The sequence below is a fragment of the Oncorhynchus masou genome, chromosome 31 (genome assembly GCF_036934945.1).
Source record: "Oncorhynchus masou masou isolate Uvic2021 chromosome 31, UVic_Omas_1.1, whole genome shotgun sequence".
NCBI classification, from domain to species: Eukaryota; Metazoa; Chordata; class Actinopteri; order Salmoniformes; family Salmonidae; genus Oncorhynchus; species Oncorhynchus masou.
In genome coordinates this window covers 10,450,715-10,478,214 of record NC_088242.1, presented here as the reverse complement: position 1 = coordinate 10,478,214, position 27,500 = coordinate 10,450,715, and the positions used below count along the sequence as shown (strand labels likewise).

General features: G+C 45.4%; 1 protein-coding gene across 4 annotated transcripts in view; it reads right to left on the bottom strand.

The window, feature by feature from the left end:
• Positions 1–27,500, bottom strand: part of LOC135523401 (RNA binding protein fox-1 homolog 3-like) — a 706,321-nt gene that overhangs the window by 109,075 nt on the left and 569,746 nt on the right. For all 4 annotated transcript variants that reach the window (XM_064950046.1, XM_064950045.1, XM_064950049.1 and 1 more), the window contains one exon: positions 16,030–16,176. In XM_064950046.1, the coding sequence (XP_064806118.1) occupies positions 16,030–16,176 (147 nt within the window). The remainder of the gene's footprint in view (positions 1–16,029; positions 16,177–27,500) is intronic.

Here is a 27,500-nt window from a genome sequence, read left to right as displayed (position 1 = left end):
ACATTAGAAGCCTCCTCCCTAAGTTTATTATATTCACTGCTTTAGCACACTCTGCCAACCCAGATGTTCTAGCTGTGTCTGAGTCCTGGCTTAGGAAGACCACAAAAAATTCTGAAATTTTCATCCCAAAGTACAACATTTTCAGACAAGATGGAACTGCCAAAGGGGGCGATGTTGCAATCTACTGCAAAGATAGCCTGCAGAGTTCTGTCCTACTATCCAGGTCTGTACCCAAACAATTTGAACTTATACTTTTAAAAATCCACCTCTCTAAAAACAAGTCTCTCACCGTTGCCACCTGCTATAGACAACCCTCTGCCCCCAGCTGTGCTCTGGACACCATATGTGAACTGATTGCCCCCCATCTATCTTCAGAGCTTGAGCTGCTAGGGGACCTAAACTGGAACATGCTTAACACCCCAGCCATCCTACAACCTCAGCTTGATGCCCTCAATCTCACACAAATTATCAATGAACCTACCAGGTACATCCCCAAAGCCTTAAACACGGGCACCCTCAAAGATATCATCCTAACAAACTTGCCCTCTCAATAGACCTCTGCTGTCTTCAACCAAGATCTCAGTGATCACTGCCTCATTGCCTGCATCCGTAATGGGTCAGTGGTCAAACGACCCCCACTCATCACTGTCAAACGCTCCCTGAAACACTTCAGCGAGCAGGCCTTTCAAATCGACCTGGCCGGGGTATCCTAGAAGGATATTGATCTCATCCAACCCAACTCTAACTCTAACCCAACTCCAACCCAAATCTAACTCCAACACAACTCTAACCCTACCCCAACTCTAACTCTAACCCAACTCCAACCCAACTCCAACCTAAATCTAACTCCAACACAACTCTAACCAAACTCTAACTCTAACCCAACTCCAACCCAAGTCTAACCCAACTCTTACTCCAACCCAACTCTAACTCTAACCCATCTCTAACTCTAACCCAACTCTATCTCTAACCCAACTCTAACTCTAAACCAACTCTAACTTTAACCCAACTCCTCCTCCAACCCAACTCTAACTGTAACCCAACTTTAACTCTAACCCAACTCTAACTCTAACCCAATTCTAACCCAACTTTAAATCTAACCCAACTCCAACCCAACTCTAACTCTAACTCTAACCCAACTCTAACCCACCTTTAACTCTAACCCAACTCTAACCCAACTTTAACGCTAACCCAACTCCAACCAACCTCTAACTCTAACCCAACTCTAACCCAACTCTAACCTTAACCCAACTCCAACCCAACTCTTACTCTAACCCAACTCTAACCCAACTTTAACTCTAAACCAACTCTAACCCAACTTTAACTCTAACTCTAACCCAACTCCAACCCATCTCCAACCCAAATCTAAGTCCAACACAACTCTAAACCAACTCTAACTCTAACCCAACTCCAACCTAAATCTAAATCTAACCCAACTCTAACTCTAACCCAACTCCAACATAAATCTAACTCCAACACAACTTCTACCCAACTCTAACTCTAAACCAACTCTAACTCTAACCCAACTTTAACTCGAACCCAACTCTAACTCTAATCCAACTCCAATCACACTCTAACTCTAAACCAACTCTAACTCTTACTCTTACTCTAACCCAAGTCTAACCCTTTTAGAAACACATTAGCAAAAAGTGTGTCATTACTTCAGTTGGTGTTTATGTCTGTGTATGGATGTCTGCAGACCTGTCCACTGCCAAGTAGCCCAGTAGCCCAGTAGCCCAGTAGCTCAGTAGCCCAGTAGCCCAGGAGCCCAATAGCTCAGTTGCCCAGGAGCCCAGTAGCCCAGTACACCAGGAGCCCAGTAGCTCAGGAACCCAGGGGTCCAGGAGCCCAGGAGCCCAGGGGCCCAGTAGCCCAGGAGCCAAGGAGCCCAGTAGCTCAGTAGCCCAGTAGCTCAGTAGCCCAGGGGCCCAGGAGCCCAGGAGCCCAGGAGCCCATGAGTCAAGGAGCCCTGTAGCTCAGTAGCCCAGGGGCCCAGGAGCCCTGGAGCCCAGTAGCTCAGTAGCCCAGGAGCCCAGTAGCCAAGGAGCCCAGTAGCTCAGTAGCCCAGAAGCCCAGGAGCCCAGTAGCCCAGGAGCCCAGTAGCCCAGTAGCCCAGGAGCCCAGTAGCCCAGTAGCCCTGGAGCTCAGTAGCCCAGTAGCCCAGGAGCACAGCAGCCCAGTAGCACAGTAGCCCAGGAGCCCAGTAGCCCAGGAGACCAGTAGCCAAGTAAGCCAGGAGCCCAGTAGCCCAGGAGACCAGTAGCCCAGTAACCCAGGGGCCCAGTAGCACAGTAACACAGTAGCCTAGTAGGCCAGTAGTCCAGTATTCCAGTTGCCCAGTTGCCCAGGAGCCCAGGAGCCCAGTAGTACAGGAGCCTAGTAGCCCAGAAGCCCAGTAGCCCAGTAGTCCAGGAGCCCAGTGGGCCAGTAGTCCAGTATCCCAGTTGCCCAGAAGTCCAGTAGCCCAGTAACCCAGTAGCCCAGTAGTCCAGTAGCCCAGTGGTGGGGAACAGAGACCTTGCTTGCATTGCAAATGACAACCTATTCTCTCCATAGTACATTATTTTAGATAGGACCCTATTCCCTACGTAGTGCACTATTTCAGCCATGGACCCTGCACAAAGTAGTGCACTACATAGGTTACAGGGTGTCATTTGGGATGCATCCCAGAATGCAGCAGTACCTCTCCTCTCTCTCCTCCCTAACCTCCTCACCCATCTCCACCTCTCCTCTCTCTTCTCCCTACCGTCATCTCCCCTGTTTCCACCTCTCCACCCTCCTCTCCTGTCTCCACCTCTCCTCTCTCTTCTCCCTACCCTCCTCTCCCCTGTTAACACCTCTCCACCCTCCTCTCCTGTCTCCACCTCTCCTCTCTCTTCTCCCTACGCTCCACTCCCCTGTTTCCACCTCTCCACTCTCCTCTCCTGTCTCCACCTCTCCTCTCTCTTCTCCCTACCCTCCTCTCCCCTGTTTCCACCTCTCCACCCTCCTCTCCTGTCTCCACCTCTCCTCTCTCTTCTCCCTACCCTCCTCTCCCCTGTTAACACCTCTCCACCCTCCTCTCCTGTCTCCACCTCTCCTCTCTCTTCTCCCTACGCTCCACTCCCCTGTTTCCACCTCTCCACCATCCTCTCCTGTCTCCACCTCTCCTCTCTCTTCTCCCTACCCTCCTCTCCCCTGTTTCCACCTCTCCACCCTCCTCTCCTGTCTCCACCTCTCCTCTCTCTCCACCCTCCTCTCCTGTCTCCACCTCTCCTCTCTCTTCTCCCTACCCTCCTCTCCCCTGTTTCCACCTCTCCAACCTCCTCTCCTGTCTCCACCTCTCCTCTCTCTTCTCCCTACTCTCCTCTTCCCTGTTTCCACCTCTCCAACCTCCTCTCTCCCGTCTCCACCTCTCCCATCTCTCCACCCTCCTCTCCCCTATCTCCAACTCTCCCATCTCTCCACCCTCCTCTCTCCCGTCTCCACCTCTCCTATCTCTCCACCCTCCTTCCCCCTATCTCCAACTCTCCTGTCTCTCCACCCTCCTCTCTCCTGTCTCCACCTCTCCCATCTCTCCACCCTCCTCTCTCCTGTCTCCAACTCTCCTGTCTCTCCACCCTCCTCTCTCCTGTCTCCACCTCTCCCATCTCTCCACCCTCCTCTCCTCTCCTGTCTCCACCTCTCCCCTATCTTCTCCCTACCCTCCTCTCCCCTGTTTCCACCTCTCCAACCTCCTCTCCTGTCTCCACCTCTCCTCTCTCTCTTCTCCCTACCCTCCTCTCTCACGTCTCCACCTCTCCCATCTCCCACCCTCCCCCTCTTCCCCCTATCTCCAACTCTCCTGTCTCTCCACCCTCCTCTCTCCTGTCTCCACCTCTCCCATCTCTCCACCCTCCTCTCCTCTCCTGTCTCCACCTCTCCCATCTCTCCACCCTCCTCTCTCCTGTCTCCACCTCTCCCATCTCTCCACCCTCCTCTCTCCCGTCTCCACCTCTCCTATCTCTCCACCCTCCTTCCCCCAATCTCCAATTTCTCCTGTCTCTCCACCCTCCTCTCTCCTGTCTCCACCTCTCCCATCTCTCCACCCTCCTCTCTCCTGTCTCCAACTCTCCTGTCTCTCCACCCTCCTCTCTCCTGTCTCCACCTCTCCCATCTCTCCACCCTCCTCTCCTCTCCTGTCTCCACCTCTCCTCTATCTTCTCCCTACCCTCCTCTCCCCTGTTTCCACCTCTCCAACCTCCTCTCCTGTCTCCACCTCTCCTCTCTCTTCTCCCTACCCTCCTCTCTCCCGTCTCCACCTCTCCCATCTCTCCACCCTCCTTCCCCCTATCTCCAACTCTCCTGTCTCTCCACCCTCCTCTCTCCTGTCTCCACCTCTCCCATCTCTCCACCCTCCTCTCCTCTCCTGTCTCCACCTCTCCCATCTCTCCACCCTCCTCTCTCCTGTCTCCACCTCTCCCATCTCTCCACCCTCCTCTCTCCTGTCTCTACCTCTCCCATCTCTCCACCCTCCTCTCTCCTGTCTCCACCTCTCCCATCTCTCCACCCTCCTCTCTCCTGTCTCCACCTCTCCCATCTCTCCACCCTCCTCTCTCCTGTCTCCAACTCTCCCATCTCTCCACCCTCCCCTCTCCCGTCTCCAACTCTCCCATCTCTCCACCCTCCTCTCCTATCTCCATCTCTCCTCGCCTATCTCTCCACCCTCCTCTCTCCCGACTCCACCTCTCCTCTCTCTTCTCCCCACTCAACTCTCTCCATCCTCCACCTCCCTTCTCCCCTCTCTCTTCTCCTCATCCTCTTCTCCATACCTTCTCTACCCTTCTCTCCCCTGTCTCCAACTCCCCTCTCCCCCATCCTCCACCTCCCTTCTCCCCTCTCTCTTCTCCTCATCCTCTTCTCCATACCTTCTCTACCCTTCTCTCCCCTGTCTCCAACTCCCCTCTCCCCCATCCTCCACCTCCCTTCTCCCCTCTCTCTTCTCCTCATCCTCTTCTCCATACCTTCTCTACCCTTCTCTCCCCTGTCTCCAACTCCCCTCTCCCCCATCCTCCACCTCCCTTCTCCCCTCTCTCTTCTCCTCATCCTCTTCTCCATACCTTCTCTACCCTTCTCTCCCCTGTCTCCAACTCCCCTCTCCCCCATCCTCCTCTTCCCAGCCTTGTTGTAATGATGCCACAGCCTTGTTCTCCCCATAATAAGACCTTGAATCAAGTAGTTGATTTCAATAAATAAATAAACGTGGTGTCCAAGCAGACGTAATACCAGCAGAGCACAGGCAAGGTCATCGTCTCACCGTGTTTTATTGCACCTCACACCACACCTCCTTGTCTGTGAGGAGGGAACACACCACGGCCTGTGAAATATTATATACTGGTGGTACATACAGACAACAGACCTGGCGCAGCGATGCAGCACCAATCTGGAGGAGCAGAGAAGAGCCCATACTTGTTTGTGGCCTGCCAGATAGACTGAGTCTAAATAAGAAAAGCAACACGGCCCAGTGAACATGTGATTGTTCATATGTCTCCCCCACTCCTCTCTTTTCCTCTTCCCCAAAAGGACAAAAACCTATTGTTGGTAGTCTGTTGTGTGTGTGTGTTTTAAGTGTGTTAAGTGTGTGTGTGTAGTATGTGTGTGTGTGTGTGTATGTGTTATTGTGTGTGTGTGTGTGTGTGCGTGTGTGTGTGTGTGTTAAGTGTGTGTGTGTTAAGTGTGTGTGTGTGTGTATGTGTGTGTATGTGTTAAGTGTGTATGTTTGTGTGTGTGTGTGTGTGTGTGTGTGTGTGTGTGTGTGTGTGTGTGTGTGTGTGTGTGTGTGTGTGTGTGTGTGTGTGTGTGTGTGTTAAGTGTGTATGTATTAATTGTGTGTGTATGTGTTAAGTGTGTGTGTGTGTTTGTGTGTATGTGTTAAGTGTATGTGTGTTAAGTGTGTGTGTGTATGTGTGTGTGTGTGTGTGTGTATGTGTTAAGCATATGTGTGTGTGTGTGTGTGTGTGTGTGTGTGTGTGTGTGTGTGTGTGTGTGTGTGTGTGTGTGTGTGTGTGTGTTAAGTGTGTATGTATTAATTGTGTGTGTATGTGTTAAGTGTGTGTGTGTGTTTGTGTGTATGTGTTAAGTGTCTGTGTGTTAAGTGTGTGTGTGTGTGTTTTTTGTGTGTGTGTGTGTTAAGTGTCTGTGTGTTACGTGTGTGTGTGTGTATGTGTTAGGTGTGTGTGTGTTTGTGTGTGCAAGTAAAACAAAAAATGACTTCATGATTTGGCCTCATTTTGAAAACTAGAGAAGTTGGTTCTAAGGGGCAGTTGACCTTTGAGCATTGAATCTAGAGGGCGAGTGAACAGGCGTGAGAACATGCGGGCGGGCGAACGCAATCATTAGAGACACAGCAGAATAAAAGCAAATCTCCACTCTTCCTAATGACTGGGACGAAAGCAACGGTTAATTGTTGTCAACACCGGCCACATTATTTCATTCTAATTACCCTGTCAGATGGAGAGAGAGAGAGAGAGAGAGAGAGAGAGAGAGAGAGAGAGAGAGGAGAGAGAGGGAGGGAGGGAGGGAGGGAGGGAGGGAGGGAGGGAGGGAGGGAGGGAGGGAGGGAGGGAGGGGGGGAGGGAGGGAGGGAGGGAGGGAGGGAGGGGGAGAGGGAGGGAGGGGAGGGAGGGCGATTGAGAGAGGGAGGGCGAGAGAGAGAGGGAGGGCGAGAGAGAGAGGGAGGGCGAGAGAGAGAGAGAGAGAGAGGGAGGTAGGAAGGACGGCCGGACGGACGGACGCACGCACTTACGCACTCACGCACACACACACACACACACACGCAAGCACACACAACCTTGTCCGCCTCACTCAGCAGAAGAACAATGGAATTGATCACCTGGCTTGTGAAAGAGAGAGAGAGAGAGCGGTAAAGAGAGAGGCAGGGAGAGAGGGAGGGCAGGGAGAGAAGGAGGGCAGTGAGAGAGGGAGGGCAGGGGGAGAGGGAGGGCAGGGAGAGAAGGAGGGCAGGGAGAGAGGGGAGGGCAGGGGGAGAGGGAGGGCAGGGAGAGAAGGAGGGCAGGGAGAGAGGGAGGGCAGGGAGAGAGGGAGGGCAGGGGGAGAGGCTGTGTTGTGTATCAGCCTTTTCCCGCCTCTCTAAGCAGAAGCACAATGGAATTGATAACCTAGCTGCTGGAAGAGAGAGAGAGAGAGAGAGAGAGAGAGAGAGAGAGAGAGAGAGAGAGAGAGAGAGAGAGAGAGAGAGAGAGAGAGAGAGAGAAGGGAGAGAGCGAGACACAAAATGCCTGTGGGGTTGATGGTATCCTAAATTAAATTATAAAATATACAGACCACAAATTAAAATTGGCTGCAGTTAACATTTTTAACATCATCCTCAGCTTTGACATATTCCTCAATATTTGGAACCAAGGAATGATCACCTCAATCCACAAAAGGGGAGACAAATTTGATCTCATTTACTACCATGGGATTGCTGCGTCAACAGCAACCTTGGGAAAATCCTCTGCATTATCATTAACAGCAGACTTGTACATTTCCTTAGTGAAAACAATGTACTGAGCAAATGTCAAATTGGCTTTTTCCCAAATTACCGTACGACAGACCACGTATTCACCCTGCACACTCTAATTTACAAACAAACAAACCAAAACAAAGGCAACGTCTTCTCATGCTTTGTTGATTTCCAAAAAGCTTTTCACTCAATTTTGTATGAGGGTCTGCTATACACAATGCTGGAACATATTGACCTTTGCCCTTTATGGTTGTGAGGTCTGGGGTCGGCTCATCAACCAAGAATTCACAAAATGGGACAAACACAAAATTGAGACACTGCATGCCAAATTCTGAAAAAATATCCTCCGTGTACAACATAGAACACTAAATAATGCCTGCAGAGCAGAATTAGGCCGATACTCGCTCACTATAAAAATCCAGGAAAGAGACCTTCAATTCTACAACCACCTAAAAAGAAATGATTCTCAAACCCTCCATAACAAAGCCATCACTTACAGAGAGATGTACCTGGAGAAGAGAGTCCCCTAAGCAAGCTGGTCCTGGGGCTCAGTTCACAAACACAAACACACCCCACAGAGCCTCAGGACAGCAACACAATTACACCAAATCAAGACAAAACAAAAAGATACACATATTTCCTTCAGGTTACACAGACCCACAAAGAATTCAAAAAACAAAACTAACTTGAATAAACTCCCATATCTACTGGGTGAAATACCAGCATGTACAATCACAGTGTGCCATCACAGCAGCAAGATTTGTGACCTGTTGCAGCCAGAAAAGGGCAAGGGGTGAAGAACAAACACCTTTGTAAATACAACCCTTCTTCATCACTTTATTCAGGCAAGCACAGCAGATCTTTCCACCTCCCCTCCACCTCATCCACCTCCACTCCACCTCATCCTCCTCCCCTCCACCTCATCCACCTTCCCTCCACCTCATCCACCTCCCCTCCACCTCATCCACCTCCCCTCCACCTCCCCTTCAACTCATCCACCTCCCCTCCACCTCATCCACCTCCCCTCCACCTCATCCACCTCCCCTCCACCTCCCCTCCAACTCATCCACCTCCCCTCCACCTCCCCTCCACCTCATCCACTTCCCCTCCACCTCATCCACCTCCCCTCCACCTCATCCACCTTCCCTCCACCTCATCCACCTCCCTCCACCTCCCCTCCACCTCATCCACCTCCCCTCCACTTCCCCTCCACCTCATCCACCTCCCCTCCACCTCATCCACCTTCCCTCCACCTCATCCACCTCCCCTCCACCTCCCCTCCACCTCATCCACCTCCCTCCACCTCATCCACCTCCCCTCCACCTCCCCTTCAACTCATCCACCTCCCCTCCACCTCATCCACCTCCCCTCCACCTCATCCACCTCCCCTCCACCTCCCCTCCAACTCATCCACCTCCCCTCCACCTCCCCTCCACCTCATCCACCTCCCCTCCACCTCATCCACCTCCCCTCCACCTCCCCTTCAACTCATCCACCTCCCCTCCAACTCATCCACCTCCCCTCCACGTCATCCACCTCCCCTCCACCTCATCCCCTCCACCTCACCCACCTCCCCTCCACCTCATCCACCTCCCCTCCACCTCATCCACTTCCCCTCCACCTCCCCTCCACCTCCTCACATTAATCCATTGTCTCACAGCTGTTGCTTCGTATCCTCCCATAGTGAATGACTGGTTTAGCCCAACACAGACTGGAGAAGCTAATGATGCTAACGGTTTATACCTGTTCTAATGGGCCTGTGCTAATGGGCCTGTGCTAATGGGCCTGGGGTGCAGATTAAATGTACTATAAACAACATTTTTTTTCTCTGTCTGTCTGTCTGTGTGTGTGTGTGCGTGTGTGTGTATGTGTGTGTGTGTGCGTGTGTGTGTGTGTGTGTGTGTGTGTGTGTGTGTGTGTGCGTGTGCGTGTGCGTGTGTGTGTGTGCGTGTGGGCGTGTGTGTGTGTGTGTGTGCGTGTGTGTGTGTGGGTGTGTGTGTGTGTGTGTGTGCGTGTGCGTGTGCGTGTATGTGTGTGTGTGTGTGTGTGTGTGTGTGTGTGTGTGTGTGTGTGTGTGTGTGTGTGTGTGTGTGTGTGTGTGTGTGTGTGTGTGTGTGTGTGTGTGTGTGTGTGTGTGTGTGTGTGTGTGTGTGTGTGTGTGTGCGTGCGTGTGTGCGTGCGTGCGTGCGTGCGTGCGTGCGTGTGTGTGTGTGTGTGTGTTAGAGAGAGAGAGAGAGAACTGCTCCCTAACAGGCTAATGACACAGTCTTCTTTTACTAAATAAACACTGTAGTAAATGAACTTTAATCAGCCCACTAATGAATTGGCATCAAGGGGAGACTACAATAGAAGCTTTAGCTGTCCTATCTCTCCCCCTCTGATACCATTACTGCTCATATGTTCATCTCTACACTGATTTGTTATTGTAAATTACATGGAGGAGTTATAATTGCACACAATCTGAAAGGCCAAATGGTGGAAGATATCGAGAATGCGGGATGGAATGGAGCCTTCTGGAATAGAATGTCAGTAGCTTCCGACTGACATGATTCCCTGTTCTGTTGGAATGCTGCTGCAGCATGATGGAAGGATGGGGGATCTACCTGGAAGGCTGCGGCTTCTAGAAGAGGTGATTAGGTAGATGAAGGAAGGTATCATTAAAAGTCCATTAGCGAACCCCTGATGTACGTCTCGCTTCTCGAGAGAAACACACACACAGATATACAGGAGCACTGTCCACGCACGCACGCACACACACACACACACACACACACACACACCTGGGCCAAGGGTGTGTGTGTCTGGGGGGAGGTGTGTGTGTGATGTACAGTAAGGACTTGTTTAAGAGCCACTCTGGGACTGGGATGGAAAGAACCCTCTTTGGTGTGTATTTGTGTGTGTGTGTGTGTGTGTGTGTGTGTGTGTGTGTGTGTGTGTGTGTGTGTGTGTGTGTGTGTGTGTGTGTGTGTGTGTGTGTGTGTGTGTGTGTGTGTGTGTGTGTATGCTACAGTAAGGATTCATTTTAGACTCTACCTCCAGGAGAGTGACTGTAAGGACCCTCTTGCGGCTGGCTCTCTAAGTGCCTGGTTATTAATTAAACATAGCGATGGCACTGGGGACATTATATTAGCCTGTTTCTCTCAGTGTGGTGCAAAATGAACAGGCTTCTGAAGCGACTGGGGCACAGCTGGTGTCTAGTGGAAGCCATCCCGGTTCTCTGTGTCATTCTGTATACAAGTGCTCCTTGGAAATCGGAATTAACAAAGGTTTTCAGGAACTGACTTGGGACAAAACCTCATTGATACTGTATACCTGAAGCCTGGTGTTTTGTAATTTGTAATCTCATATTTCTTATCATTCCAAGATAGGAATGCAAAAACAGCATTCTGGAGTTTCCCTGTCCAATAGTTTAGGAGTTTCCGATATTCTGAGAGCGCTATCTAATTCTTTAATGGTAAAGGAGGCTGCAATGCATGCAGGGAGGTCTCAAGCCCCCTGTGATATATTTGAGGTAAGCGTTGGAATCTGTTCCAAAAGGCACCCTATTCTCTATATAGTGCATTACTTTAGACCAGGGCCCTATTCCCTATATAGTGCATTACTTTAGACCAGGGCCCTATTCTCTATATAGTGCATTACTTTAGACCAGGGCCCTATTCTCTATATAGTGCATTACTTTAGACCTGGGCCCTATTCTCTATATAGTACATTACTTTAGACCAGGGCCCTATTCCCTATATAGTGCATTACTTTAGACCTGGGCCCTATTCTCTATATAGTGCATTACTTTAGACCTGGGCCCTATTCCCTATATAGTGCATTACTTTACTTTAGACCTGGGCCCTATTCTCTATATAGTGCATTACTTTAGACCTGGGCCCTATTCCCTATATAGTACATTACTTTAGACCAGGGCCCTATTCCCTATATAGTGCATTACTTTAGACCTGGGCCCTATTCCCTATATAGTACATTACTTTAGACCAGGTCCCTATTCCCTATATAGTACATTACTTTAGACCTGGGCCCTATTCCCTATATAGTACATTACTTTAGACCAGGGCCCTATTCCCTATATAGTGCATTACTTTAGACCAGGTCCCTATTCCCTATATAGTACATTACTTTAGACTTGGGCCCTATTCCCTATATAGTACATTACTTTAGACCTGGGCTCTATTCCCTATGTAGTGCACAACTTTTTACTAGGGCCCATATGCATTTGGTTGAAAGTTTTAAATGTATCAAATGTCAAATTTTAAATGTAAAAAAAAAACTAAAATAGTTTTCCATTTGGGACACAGACATTGAGAATAGAGATTCCAGACACGCCGTTGTGAGAATGAGAGAATTGAATCCATGAAATGGTGCTTTGAATCCCAATTACCAGTCTACCATTAAGCCCTCACACTCATCGCTTTAATTTCCTCCTAAATGTGTTTCTCTAATTATGAATTAAAATAAAATAAGGTTGGCTAATGAAACCATTTTGTTTTTTTCTTTTGTATTCATTTCTCTCTCTATGTGCCTCTGCGTGTGTCTGTACAGTGGCACCCGACCACGCTGCTAAGAGTTCTTCTGACATGTCGCTTTCATTTTATTTCCGATGAGGACCTAAATTGTCACAACAAGGACCGTTAAAAGGAAGCTTTCAATTGTTGTGTTCCCCTCATTATAACCTCCCCGTGTGTTGCGATGCCTCGCCGTTGCCTGGCTTTCTCTATAATGTTCCAATATCCCCTTTCTGATATAATGGAAAGAAATTCCATTTACTATAATATCTGGCTATTGCCTTTGTTTGCATTGTGGTGGTGCTCAAACGGAGTCGTAATGGCACGTTGAGCCAGTCGCTCATTGCTGCATTTAAAGGCAATGGGAGAGAGTGGCACTGGAGCCCATTGTGGGGATGGCAAAGCCCTGATGGAATCTGGGCCGCAGTGCTTCAGATCTGCCCACAACGATTAATCCTTGAGACTGGACCATCGACAAAGAGGAGGTAGGTGTGTGTGTGTGTGTGTGTGTGTGTGTGTGTGTGTGTGTGTGTGTGTGTGTGTGTGTGTGTGTGTGTGTGTGTGTGTGTGTGTGTGTGTGTGTGTGTGTGTGTGTGTGTGTGTGTGTGTGTGTGTGTGTGTGTGTGTGTGTGTGTGTGTGGACTCTGACAAGATGACATGTCCCTCGTATCCTGTCCCACCACCCTGGAGACAATTGAACAACCACAACTAACTAACTAACCAAACTGCTCAACTGCCTTGTCTGTGACTGAAGTATCGAACCAAAAAAAAAAAAAAACACTTTTCAAGCCTTAACTTTCCTGTGAAACTGATTGGAGAGCTTGAGTTTCCAAGTGTCTAAAGTACAGCAACAAAAAAGGGCAAAAAATGTGCCTTTGTTTGGACTTGTCCGAGCCCGGTCCTCCTCTTCAGGGTCTGTGTCAGTGTAGTCCTGCAGACAACAGGGTAAGACGCATTCTTAGCATCGCTGATTGTAGTGAATTCTCCCAGATTGTCTGTCTCTTCTAATCCCTCGCTCCTCTCTCCTCTCTCAGTGTCTCTGGTTAATTGTGGTGCAGAACTCAGTGCCTTGGAGACTTCACTAAGTGACCGGGGAGGGTTACTGGGGAGTACCAGGCTTCACACACACACACACACACACACACACACACACACACACACACACACACACACACACACACACACACACACACACACACACACACACACACACACACACACACACAAAATCTGTCTCTGACTGGATCCTGTCACCCTACACACACCTAATGAGGATAAAGTCCCTTTTAACCACAGTGCTGAGGAACACCATTAATCGTGTCTCCATTGCGGGACCCTTCCATCTCCTCTACCTCTCCCCACATCAAGGCCTGCGATTCTGGGCACGGCCACGGGGACAGGCACTGCTTGCTATGTAACAAAGTCCTGGTTGAAAGGGAGCAAATGTTCGGCTCCATTTGAGAACCAGGAGACGGGAGAAATGTATGGCCTGTTATTGTTTTAAATTTTACAGCGTAGTAGACTATATGTATTGGCTGCCATTAGTAACACTGTACAGTATAAAGAGAGGTATTTTAACAAGCTGTGGAGCAACAAACACTATGGGTTGATCTTTCTCTCTGCATGGCATGTTGTTTGTTTATGTTCTCGCTCGCGCTGTCGTTCTTTCTTCTACTCACACTATCTCCCTTCTGTATACAACGTCTCTCTGTTTCTTCTACTCACACTATCTCCCTTCTGTGTACTCCATCTCTCTGTTTCTTCTTCTCACACTATCTCCCTTCTGTGTACTCCATCTCTCTGTTTCTTCTACTCACACTATCTCCCTTCTGTATACAACGTCTCTCTGTTTCTTCTTCTCACATTATCTCCCTTCTCTATACAACGTCTCTCTGTTTCTTCTACTCACACTATCTCCCTTCTGTGTACTCCATCTCTCTGTTTCTTCTACTCACACTATCTCCCTTCTGTGTACTCAGTCTCTCTGTTTCTTCTTCTCACATTATCTCCCTTCTGTATACAACGTCTCTCTGTTTCTTCTACTCACACTCTCTCCCTTCTGTGTACTCAGTCTCTCTGTTTCTTCTACTCACACTATCTCCCTTCTGTATACAACGTCTCTCTGTTTCTTCTACTCACACTATCTCCCTTCTGTGTACTCCATCTCTCTGTTTCTTCTTCTCACACTATCTCCCTTCTGTGTACTCCATCTCTCTGTTTCTTTTACTCACACTATCTCCCTTCTGTATACAACGTCTCCTGTTTCTTCTTCTCACATTATCTCCCTTCTGTAGTCAACGTCTCTCTGTTTCTTCTACTCACACTATCTCCCTTCTGTGTACTACATCTCTCTGTTTCTTCTGCTCACACTATCTCCCTTCTGTGTACTCAGTCTCTCTGTTTCTTCTTCTCAAAACGTTCTCTGTTTTCTTCTACTCACACTCTCTCCCTTCTGTGTACTCAGTCTCTCTGTTTCTTCTACTCACACTATCTCCCTTCTGTGTACTCCATCTCTCTGTTTCTTCTTATCATCTAACATTATGTGGGAGTGAGAAGCTAACTGACTCTGTGCTGTATGGGGACTTCTTGGTCATTTTGTTGGCATTTTAAACAACATGACTGAGTTGCAGGAGTTGGTACTCCAACTTATTTTTGTTATTTTAACATTTATTTAACTAGGCAAGTCAGTTAAGAACAAATTCTTATTTACAATGACGGCCTACCGTTCTTCTGCACTCTAACCACTAGGCTATCTCCCCCCAAGCAGTTCATGTGTACTCAGATGCCTATTGGGCTGTGAGGCCAGAAGTGAAGAAAACAGCCTAAGACCAGCAGAGTTAGACTTCTTCTACCTAAGTTCAGGAACAAAAAGGATTAAATAAGTAAGAACTCCCAGATGATAACTGTGTAAAACTCCATCTCTCTGTTTCTTTTGTTCTGAGAACTGCACACTATCTCCCTTCACAAAGCAAAGAATAAAACTACATTTCTAGAATCATACTGTCTCCATTCCTGTTTGAACAGTTCTTCTCTGCTACATTATTTACTCCTTTCTGCAGAGAATAAAACTACATTTCTAGAATCATACTGTAATTCTAGAACATTCCTGTGATTGAACAGTTTCTGTTCTGAGAACTCACAGGGTCAGATATTTACTCTCCAAAGCAGAGAATTCTTTCTAGAATCATACTGTAATTCTAGAACATTCTCAGTGTTCTGTTCTCTGTTTCTTCTTTCACAAAGCAGAGAATAAAACTACATTTCTATCTCCCTTCTGTTTAACAGTGTTCTGTTCTGAGAACTGCTACAGTCAGATCTCCTGTGATTGAACAGTGTTCTGTTCTGAGAACTGCTACAGGGTCAGATATTTACTTCATCCTTTCACAAAGCAGAGAATAAAACTACATTTCTAGAATCATACTGTAATTCTAGAACATTCCTGTGATTGAACAGTGTTCTGTTCTGAGAACTGCTACATCGTGAACAGTGTTCAGTCTTCGTCCTTTCACAAAGCAGAGAATAAAACTACATTTCTAGAGTCATACTGTAATTCTAGAATTCAAACAGGCCTTGTGACATGTCCTCTCTCTCTCTCCAAGGAGTGGTTAAGGACGACGGCCCTATAGAGGTCCAGGAGATGAAAAATGCATATCTGTCCCTAATTTGAGGAGGAGAGGGTATGTAGAGGTTAGAAGGTGAATCATTTAGGCCCCCTCTCTAAAAGGTGTGACGGGGCCCATACATCTTTAATGGGGCAGGACGATCTCTAAAATGACACTTGATGTACCTGCAGAGCTAAGGCTCACAAAAAACACAAGCAGGGGAGAATGAGATGATGGAAACATGGTTGACTCAACACTGGTGTTTTGTTATAAAGGTCTGTGTGTTCTGAACACTGAGGACACGGCTGGTATGTAGACCAACAGCGTTGCTATAATAGGCCTGTGTGCTGGGAAACCTTTGTGTTGTACGGGTGAAGTTAGGTGTTTGTGATGCTTTCTCGGCTTCTCGGCTCTCTCACAGCTAGCTACTCACCCCAAACATTTGCCTGAGGTCTGGGTCTCTGAAGCGGAAAGGGATGTTGGAGACGTGTAACCGTTTGGGCTGCTGCTTCTCTGACGAATCACACTGCTGCAGGTGGAGCTGATGGGAAACCTCCGTCTGCGCAACCTCGTCTGCCTGCTGCAGGAAAACACAGGCCACAACGCGACAAAACATTAGTTCCTAGCTAAACAAACATCTTAATCTTGGTTATTGTAAAAAAATATATAAAAAAAATAACGGATAGGGTGGAGGTAGAGGAGAGTTTCAGGATCACTGAGGGAGACAGAAAGGAAAGGAACATCAATCAAGTCTGACAGAAAGAGAAAAAGATTGATTGAAAGAGAAAGATTGAGTGAGTGTGAGAGGGATATGATTCTCCACTAGGTATGACTCACACTGTTTTCCCCTGAAACGCAATGGTTTTAAATAATAAAGACATATTTCATATTAAATATGCCTCTGTCGTTCTAAGAGTGTGTGAATAATGTTGTAGGGTGCATCACAAACGGCACCCTACTCCTCTATGGGCCCTGTTCAATTAGTGCACTATAAAATGAATTGGGACGCAGACTATGTCTTAGTCATAGTGTAGTGTGAGGTATGAATGTCGTTTGGCATTCTCTCTGCTCCCCTGACATAGGAGATTAGGAAGCTGTCTGGGAGGAGTGGACACAGATTTAACAACTTAAACATGTCTGCACTACTATATGTATTATACAAACAGATAGAGCGAGGAGAGGGAGCAGAGTGGGAGAGAGAAAGAAAGACAGACAGACAGACAGACAGACAGACAGACAGACAGACAGATACAGAAAGAGAGAGACATACAGAGAGAGAGAGGGAAATAAAGAGAGAGAGAGGGAAAGAAAGAAAGAGAGAGAGAGAGAGAGAGAGAGAGAGAGAGAGAGAGAAAGAGATAGAGAGAGAGAGAGAGAGAGAAGAAAGAAAGAAAGAAAGAAAGAGAGAGAGAGAGAGGGGAGAGAAAAAGAGAGAAAGAGGGGAGAGAGCGAGGGATACACTCCAGTCCTCCCCCCCCCCAGAACCCATGTGATCATCTGTCCATTACGAGCAGAAAGTGGCAGCGATGCTCTCCAGGTCGCCTGGAGTGATGGCCCTTTCAGGTGTCGCTGTGACAACCGCCATTTACTTCATTGTTATCAGAGTAACCGTGACGACGGGGATCCCTGTTACCAACACCCGGGTGACCACTCTAAACTGGCCCTGAGATAAGACAGACATACGGCCCCCTGGGAAACGGAGTTCAATTGAGAGGAAACCAGTGGTGGCTAGTGGCACTTTAAATCAGCTCATAGTGATGGCTTGAAACATGGTTTCTTTAAAACCTTTTCATTCACTCCATTAAAGGTATTAATCCTCCCCCACCAGCCTCCTCTGAAGGACCTTCCCTGGGTACCAGTCTGTTTAGCTAACATTCCAGTCCTTGTACATGCCAAAGATGTTTAGCGTGACAGGAGGGGCAAGGAGTAGGATAACAGCTAAACAGACTGGTACCCAGACTCACCCAGACTCACCCAGAATGTGGGTTAATCCTAACATATTAACATATTAACTACCAATTCAGAATGTGGGTTAATCCTACCACATATTAACTACCAATTCAGAATGTGGGTTAATCCTACCACATATTAACTACCAATTCAGAATGTTAATCCTACCACATATTAACTTCCAATTCAGTTAATCCTACCACATATTAACTACCAATTCAGAATGTGGGTTAATCCTACCACATATTAACTACCAATTCAGAATGTGGGTTAATCCTACCACATATTAACTACCAATTCAGAATGTGGGTTAATCCCATCAGAATGCCTACCACATATTAACTACCAATTCAGAATGTGGGTTAATCCTACCAAACTACCAATGCAGGATGTGGGTTAATTCCAACAGATGGTAAACATGCCATTATCAGGGAGAGGGTGAATCCTACCACATATTAACTACCAATTCAGAGGGGTGAGAGGGTGAGGATGGGGTTAATTCCAACAGATGGTAAACATGCCATTATCAGGGAGAGGGTGAGAGGGTGAGAGGGTGAGAGAGAGAGAGAGAGAGAGAGAGAGAGAGAGAGAGAGGGAGGGAGAGAGATAAAAAAGAGTGTAAGTGATAATTGAGGTCTATCCCGATGCTTGCCTGTGTGTGTGTGCGTGTGTGTTTGGAGCCATGACAGATACTCTGTAGCAGGGGTAGGCAACAGGTGGCCTGTGGGCCAAAACTGACCCTCAATAATGTTTTTGGTGCCCCCAAAAAAAGCCCATAAAATCAACATCAATTAAGCATAAATGACTTTAATCTGTTCCCCAATATTCCCACGAAAAATCCAGACGTGATCGTGTCTCAATGTTGTCAAGGTATGATACAATTGCTATTTTTAAATACAATCTGGTTTAGGGAATATTTGTGATCAATTTGCAATTTATTAAATACTATAATTTTATTGTAAACTCCCCAACCCGCTCCGATGGGCTGAATCTAGTCCTACCCCTACCCTATGGGCTGTTAGTCCTGCCCCTTTACATTACCAAGGGAGAGGTGTGAGAGGAGGGTGAGAGAGGGGACAGCTGGGACAATTACCCCTCTGTCTGTGGCCATCCATCTGCACCATACAGCACCAAACCCCCACGGCCCTACGTGTGTGTGTGTGTGTGTGTGTGTGTGTGTGTGTGTGTGTGTGTGTGTGTGTGTGTGTGTGTGTGTGTGTGTGTGTGTGTGTGTGTGTGTGTGTGTGTGTGTGTGTGTGTGTGTGTGTGTGTGTGTGTGTGTGTGTGTGTGTTGAGTGTTTAACAGTAAAGTGGCCATATCGATCAGCAGAGGGTGGCAGACACTGGAAGAGCAGCATGATAAAGCACAGTCTTCCCCTTAGCCACAACACACTCAAACATACCTCCCACTTCTCTCAAACCTCCCTTTTCCTGATCATCACCTACAGTATTGCCCTGACCCTTCCTATCTTTCCTCATCTTTCAATCTCTCCTTCCCTCATCATTAACACTTATATCCCTCCCCTGCACCCCCCCCACCCTGCACCCCCCCCTGCACTCCCCCCACCCTGCACCACCCCAACTATGGAGACATATTCAGGGGCCTAACCCCTCTCCTCCCCCTCCTTAATTAGTGTTAATTGCATGTTAATTACACTGCAGCTAGCACACGCCACATCTGTCTCATAGAACACAGCATTTCTCTGCCTCCCTCCTCTCCTCCCCCTCATTCCCCTCGCTCTTCCTTCCCTCGCTTCTCTCCTGTGAGGAGAAGTGGAGTTGGGAAGTAATTAAAAGTCTCTCTCTCTCTCTCTCTCTCTCTCTCTCTCTCTGTCTCTCTCTCTCTCTGTCTCTCTCTCTCTTTGTCTCCATCTCTCTTTGTCTCCATCTCTCTCTCTCTTTCCCTCTCTCCCCCTCCTCCTCCCTCCCTCTCCCTCTCTCTCTCCCTCAGCAGAGGAAAACAATGTATCTGTTTGGATGCAGGGAGTTTGGATGCCCGTTGAAAGGATTCACACAAAACAAGGCCTATGGCTCTCCACCTCAGCTCACCACATGTCGAGCTTCGCGACATGACCAAAAGTATGTGGACATCTGCTTATCGGCATCTCATTCCAAAATCATGGGCATTTTCTGGGAAGGACTTCCACTAGGTGTTGGAACATTGCTTTGGGTACATGCTTCCATTCATGAGGCGCAGCGGTCTAAGGCACTGCATCTCAGTGCAAGAGGCGTCACCACAGTCCCTGGTTTGAATCCAGGCTGTATCACATCCCGGCCGGGATTGAGAGTCCCATAGGGCGGCGCACAATTGGCCCAGCGTCGTCTGGGTTACAGTTTGGCCACAAAAAAGCCACAAGAGCATTAGTGAGGACTGGCACAGATGTTGGGCGATTAGGCCTGGCTCGCAGTCGGCGTTCCAATTCATCCCAAAAGTGTTTGATGGGGTTGAGGTCAGGGCTCTGTGCAGGCCAGTCAAGTTCTTCCAAACCGACCTCGACAAATAATTTCTGCATGGATCTCGCTTTATATGCGGGGGCATTGTCATCCTGAAACAGAAGCGTAATTTATCACTCCAGAGAATGCATTTCCACGGCTCCAGAGTCCAATGGCGGCGAGCTTTACACCACTCCAGCCAATGCTTGGCATTGCGCATGGTTATCTTGTGTGCGGCTGCTCGGCCATGGAAACCCATTTCATGAAGCTCCCGATGAACAGTTCTTGTGCTTACGTTGCTTCCAGAGGCAGTTTGGAACTCGGTAGTGAGTGTTGCAACCCGAGGACCGATGTCTTACGGGCTTCAGTACTCTGTTCTGTGAGCTTGTGTGGCCATAGAAATTTGCGGCTGAGCCGTTGTTGCTCCTACAGTAGATGTTTCCACTACACAATAACAGCACTTACAGTTGACCGGGGCAGAAATGTTACAAACTGCCTTGTGGGAAAGGTGGCATCCTATGATGGTGCCATGTAGAAAGTCACTGAGCTCTTCAGACCATTCTACTGCCAATGTTTGTCTATGGAGATTAGATTGCTGTCTGCTCGATTTTATACACCTGTCAGGAACGGGTGTGACAGATATTGCCGAATCCACTAATTTGAAGGGGTGTCCACATACTTGTGTATATAAAGTGTGTGTGTGTGTGTGTGTGTGTTGTCCTTTCCCCATCTCCTCTATCAGAGCTGTAGAGAACATCATCATCACAACCAGACAACCATCCCAGGCTTCCCCCCAGCTGTCTGTCACCACCGGAACACTGCACAGTCTGTCAGCCTGTTTGTCTGCATGCCTGTCTGTCTGTCTGTCTGTCTGTCTGTCTGTCTGGTTTGTCTGTCTGTCTGCTGTCATCTGTCTGTCAATCTGTCTGTCTTTGTCTGTCTGGTTTGTCTGTCTGTCTGTCTGTCTGTCAATGTCTGTCTGTCTGTCTGGTTTGTCTGTCAGTCTGTCTGTCTGTCTGTCTGTCTGTCTGTCTGTCTGTCTGGTCTGTCTGTCTGGTCTGTCTGGTCTGTCTGGTCTGTCTGTCTGTCTGTCTGTCTGTCTGTTTTTCTGTCTGTCTGTCTGTCTGGTTTGTCTGTAAGTCTGTCCATCCACAGGGAGGAGACCCACCCTCTCACACAGACTAACACACCTACATACAGTGCATTCGAGCCTTATTCTAAAATTAATTAAATTATTTATTTTTCTCAACAATCACACACAATACCCATAATGACAAAGCCAAAACAGGTTTTTCAATTTTTGGCAAATTTGGAATCCGAAATACCTTATTGACAAGTATACATGGAGGAGGTTTAATATCCTGACCTAGTGAGATATACATGGAGGTTTAATATCCTGACCGAGTGAGATATACATGGAGGAGGTTTAATATCCTGACCTAGTGAGATATACATGGAGGAGGTTTAATATCGTGACCTAGTGAGATATACATGGAGGAGGTTTAATATCCTGACCTAGTGAGATATACATGGAGGAGGTTTAATGTCCTGACCTAGTGAGTTATACATGGAGGAGGTTTAATATCCTGACCTAGTGAGATATACATGGAGGAGGCTTAATATCCTGACCTAGTGAGATATACATGGAGGAGGCTTAATATCTGCCCTAGTGAGATATGCATGGAGGAGGTTTAATATCCTGACCTAGTGAGATATACATGGAGGAGGTTTAATATCCTGCCCTAGTGAGATATACATGGAGGAGGTTTAATGTCCTGACTGTAACGGAGTGAGTTAGGTTTAATATCCTGTTCTGGAGGAGGTCTTTAGTTGAAGGAGAGTAGTGAGATATACATGGACTGACTGTAAATGCAGCGTGTAGGTTACTCATGTTTATTAGAAAGACAAACGAACGAACTACACACAAATAACTAATAAATACAAAAACAACAAACAGAACATGAAACCTATTACAGCCTGACTGGTGCAACACTACACAGAGACAGGAACAATCACCCACGAACTACAAGGCGAAAACCAGGCTACCTAAATACGGTTCCCAATCAGCGACAACGAGAATCACCTGACTCTGATTGAGAACCGCCTCAGGCAGCCAACCTATTTAACACACACACACCCCTAATCAGCTACAATCCCAAACACTACAAACCCCAATACGAAAATACAATACATAATAACCCCATGTCACACCCTGGTCTGACTAACTAATAAACTAAAACACAAAATACTAAGACCAAGGCTTGACACTGACCTAGTGAGTTATACATGGAGGAGGTTTAATATCCTGACCAAGTGAGATATACATGGAGGAGGTTTAATATCCTGACCTAGTGAGATATACATGGAGGAGGTTTAATATCCTGACCTAGTGAGATATACATGGAGGAGGTTTAATATCCTGACCTAGTGAGATATACTTGGAGGAGGCTTAATATCCTGACCTAGTGAGATATACATGGAGGAGGTTTAATGTCCTGACCTAGTGAGATATACATTGAGGTTTAATATCCTGACCTAGTGAGTTATACATGGAGGAGGTTTAATATCCTGACCTAGTGAGATATACATGGAGGAGGCTTAATGAATCTACTGTAGCCGTCTTGATTACTTCCTGGTCTTGTTCTTGCTGGCATCAAAGTTTAAAATATTAGTTGGAGACAGAATGTGATCGGATCACCATCTAATTGGCACTCCATAGAACTCTAAATTTAATCAAAGCCTGTTGGATGACAATATGTTCTTCACTAAGACAAAATAATTAATTAACTTACTTTTTTTCTGCACAACAGTATGGGACACTTTTTGTATGGGACACTTTTAAATGTGCTTTTAGAGGCACAACATAGGTTTATTCAAGAACGATCAAGTGTAAAGTATTTAAAAAATAAAGCAATTTGGAAGAAAAATGCTACCAAAAAGAATTTCCAGAAACTCGTTACAAATGGAGTCACTGTGATTCACCGAAGGATATTTTGAAAAGAGGAAGCAAAATATTTTAAGCATATGTTTTATTCTCAGTCTCCTCCATCTCCACTGAATTATGTTAACTATAAGGAGTTCTTTCCTCATAAAAAATATGAATAATGTAAAATAAACTGAAAGACCTGTGTGAAGGCCAACTTACGGAATAGGACATTTTTGAGGCAATTAAATATTTTCAGTGTGGAAAAACACCAGGGCTTGATGGTATACCAGAAGAGGGATATCAGACCTTTTTTTGATGTACTCAAAGATCCATTATTAGCATGTTTTAATTACTCCTAGAGAAATGGTAGACTTTCAGGTACTCAACCAGAAGGTCTGATTTCATTACTACTAAAACAGGATCCAGGTGGTATGTATAAAGATCCAGTCTATTTTAAAAACTGGAGGCCTCTAACACTTCAATGTAGTGCTGCAAAAATCCTGGCGAAATGCAAAGCCCATAGTATTAAAAAGGTTTTACCAGATATAGTTCATCCTGATCAAACAGGTTGTTACTGGAGATAACACATCACAATTACTTGAAACAATAATACTAATAATGATAATAACAATTGAACATTATGAAACATCAAAGATACCAGGCCTGGTCTTCATAGCAGATTTTGAAACAGTGTCTGATAAAGAATGACTAAAATGTATATATAATTGCCTGGATTACTTTAATTTAGCTGCCTACTCCAGATGACTTATTTTTTTAAACAAATGAGCAAAATAAACATTTTATTTGCAATGCTAAGCCAGGCAAAATTAAATGTGCCTATTTATATAATTAATATAGGGCAAAATTATGAAATATTAAAGCTTTAAACCACTCACTAAAAGCTTCACTCATACATAAGTTATACTTAAACCCCAAATGGTTCTCAAGTGGAATAAGAAAGGCTCATCCATTGTTCAAAAATGTATTATTTTGCCTTCATACAGATTACAACTTCGCATTTCCAACTAATTGAAAATGAAATGTTGTTTAAAGTATCACCTTTTCTTAAACAAGCCATACAAATATGGTTACAATTTAAGTTGTTATCCTCCTGAAAAGATAGAACAAATATTACAACAAATGTTATGGTTAAACTCAAATATACTGACTCTTGAAACTAACGAGGCTATTTGGACATAAATGATGGACATTATTGAACAAAACAAACATTTATTGTGGAATGGGGATTCCTGGGAGTGAATTCTGATGAAGATCATCAAAAGTAAGTGAATATTTATAATGTTATTTCTGACTTCTGTTGACTCCAACATGACGCATATCTGTTTGGCTTGATTTGGCGTCTGAGCGCCGTACTCAGATTATTGCATGGTGTGCTTTTTCCATAAAGTTTTTGAAATCTGACACAGCGGTTGCATTAAAACTTGTTAAGGATAGGGGCGGTATTTCCCCTTTGGATGAATTGCGTGCACATAGTGAACTGCATAAAAATCTGTCCTAAATTGCTAATATATGCATATTATTATTATTATTGGATAGAAAACACTCTGAAGCTACTAAAACCGTTTGAATTATGTATGTGAGTAAAACAGAACTCACAGGGCAGGCAATCTTTTAAACTAGTTTTGGGATCCTGAAAGTTGGTGCAACTTTGACGTCATCGCTCCCTCCCTTCCCAGCAAGTTATGGATCTGGAAACACTTCCTATGTCTTCCACTAGATGTCCTCATTCAGTAGAACATGGAATGGAGCATATGCTGTGAACTTCGACCTAATGGGGTGAAAAGTTGTGAGTGTCGCAAGGATTGTCATGTGCGTGAAAGGCGCGCTTGGGAAAGAGTGCTTCCTTTGTTCCAATCAGCCTCAGACGAACATGGATGTCCCGTTTGAAACAAAACGATTTATCGTTGAAGTAGGACTCCTTCCACTACATTCTGATCGAAGACCATCAAAGGTAAGGGAATATTTATGTTGTAATTTTGTATTTCTGTTGACTCCAACATAGCGGAGAAATATTGTTACGTCTGAGCGCTGTCTCAGATTATTGCATGGTAAACTAATTCCGTAACGTTAAAAAAAAATGTGACACAGCGGTTGCATTAAGAACCAGTGTATCTTTCTAACTATATGTAGAACATGTATTTTTAGTCAAAGTTTATGATGAGTATTTCTGTTATCTGGCGTAGCTTTCTATAATTTCTCCGGACATTTTGGAGAATTTTCTGAACATGGCGTCAATGTAAACCGAGATTTATGGATATAAAATGCATATTATCGAACAAAACATAAATGTACTGTGTAACATGTCATATTACTGTCATCTGATGAAGATTTTCAAAAAGTTAGTGAATGATTTTTCTTTTAATCCTGCTTTTGTGATTGTATCTTTTGTTCTACAAAATGGCTGCATATTGTCTGTGTTTTTGTGGTGGTCTAACATAAATATGTGCTATGTTTTCGCCGTAAAACATTTTAAAAAATCTGACACGCTGGGTAGATGAACAAGGTGTTTATCTTTCATTTGATGTATTGGACTTGTTAATGTGTGGAGGTTAAATATTTCTAAGAATATTTTTGCATTCCTGCGCCACCGTTTCAGCTGAACTGGGTGTAGTTCCCGCATGGGACCCTATAGGCACAACAGGATTTATTAAGGAGAAGTGGACCTAAAATTCCACGTATAACACTTGTATCTTTCATCAATGTTTATTATGAGTATTTCTGTAAATTGTGGCTCTCTGCAAAAAATCACTGGTAGTTTTGGAACTAATGAACATAACGCGCCAACAAAACATACATGTATTGTGTAACATGAAGTCCTATGAGTGTAATCTGATGAAGATCTTCAAAGGTTAGTGAATACATTTATCTATATTTCTGCATTTTGTGACTCCTCTCTTTGGCTGGAACAATGGCTGTGTTTTTCTGTGACTTGGTGCAGACCTAACATAATCATTTGGTGTGCTTTTGTAAAGCCCTTTGGAAATCGGACACTGTGGCTGGATTTACAACAAGTGTATCTTTAAAATGGTGTAAAATACATGTATGTTTGAGCTATTTTAATTATGGGATTTCTGTTGTTTTGAATTTGTCGGCCGGCAGTTTCACTGGGACGCTACCGTCTCACATACCCTAGAGAGGTTAATGATATTATGAATATAAACATTGGAGTTATGTCACGTACTGCTATCAAAAATGTATTAATTTCAGCATTACCACAAAAATGGAGGATGCAAGTGGACAAGAGAGAAAGTAGGGAACTTGTTTGGCTGCCAAATATTAAAGATTCAAATTGTCTGAAAGGAATTGTCATAAATAGAAAAATATACCAGTTTCATTTGAGGACAAAAATGTTGACAGCTGCGCCATACATGGTGCAAAATAAATGGGAAGAAATTTGGCACATTGATTATGAACTGGTACAAAAACAACACTTGATTCAACCCTTAGAGTTTTTCAATAAGAATTACTATAAACAATTCTTGCAACCAACAGAATACTATATATTATACTATACTATATATATATATATATATATATATATATATATATATATATTATACTATATATTATACTATATACTATATACTATATATACGGGGCATACAACAATCTCAGCTCTGTAGATTTTGTTGTGAAGAGACAGAATCACTAGATAATTTATTCTCGTCACGCCTGGCCTTAGTTATCTTTGTTTTCTTTATTGTTTTGGTTTGGTTAGGGTGTGACATGAGGATTTATGTGTTTTGTCTGGTCTTGGGTTTTTTGTATGTTTATGCGGCTGTTTCCTTTCTAGGTAGTTTGTATGTCTATGTATGACTAGATTGGTTCTCAATTAGAGGCAGCTGTCTATCGTTGTCTCTGATTGGGAACCATATTTAGTCAGTCATATTCTGTGGGTACTTTGTGGGGGGTTGTCTTCTGTCTTTGTGTCATTGCACCAGATAGGACTGTTTCGGTTTTCACATCTGTTCTTTTGTATTTGGTAGTGTTCTCGTGTATGGTCTTGATTAAACATGTTGAACTCTAGCCACGCTGCTTTTTGGTCGTCCTCTCCTTTAACAGAAGAAAACCGTTACAATTCTGGTATTGTCTCTGTGTAGCTTGTTTCTGGTCACAGGTTCACAAATGGTTAAAAAATCTATATATTCACTTAAAATGAACATTACAAATAGCAGTGTTGTACAGATGTTGGAAATCCATAGTCAGTCAATAAATAATATAATAATAATATAATTTAATAAAAGTACAAAGAGATCCTTGACGAAAATCTGCGCCAGAGCTCTCAGGACCTCAGACTTGGCGAATATTTATCTTCCAATAGGATAACGACCCTAAGCACACAGCCAAGACAACGCAGAAGTGGCTTCGGGAAAAGTCTCTGAATGTCCATGAGTGACCCAGCCAGAGCCCGGACTTGAACCCGATCTAACATCTCTGGAGAGACCTAAAAATAGCTGGGCAGCAACACTCCTCATTCAACCTGACAGAGCTTGAGAGAAGAATCGGAGAAACTCATTCAATGCTTGTAGCGTCATGCCCAAAAATGCCCAAAAAGACTCCAGGTTGTAATCGCT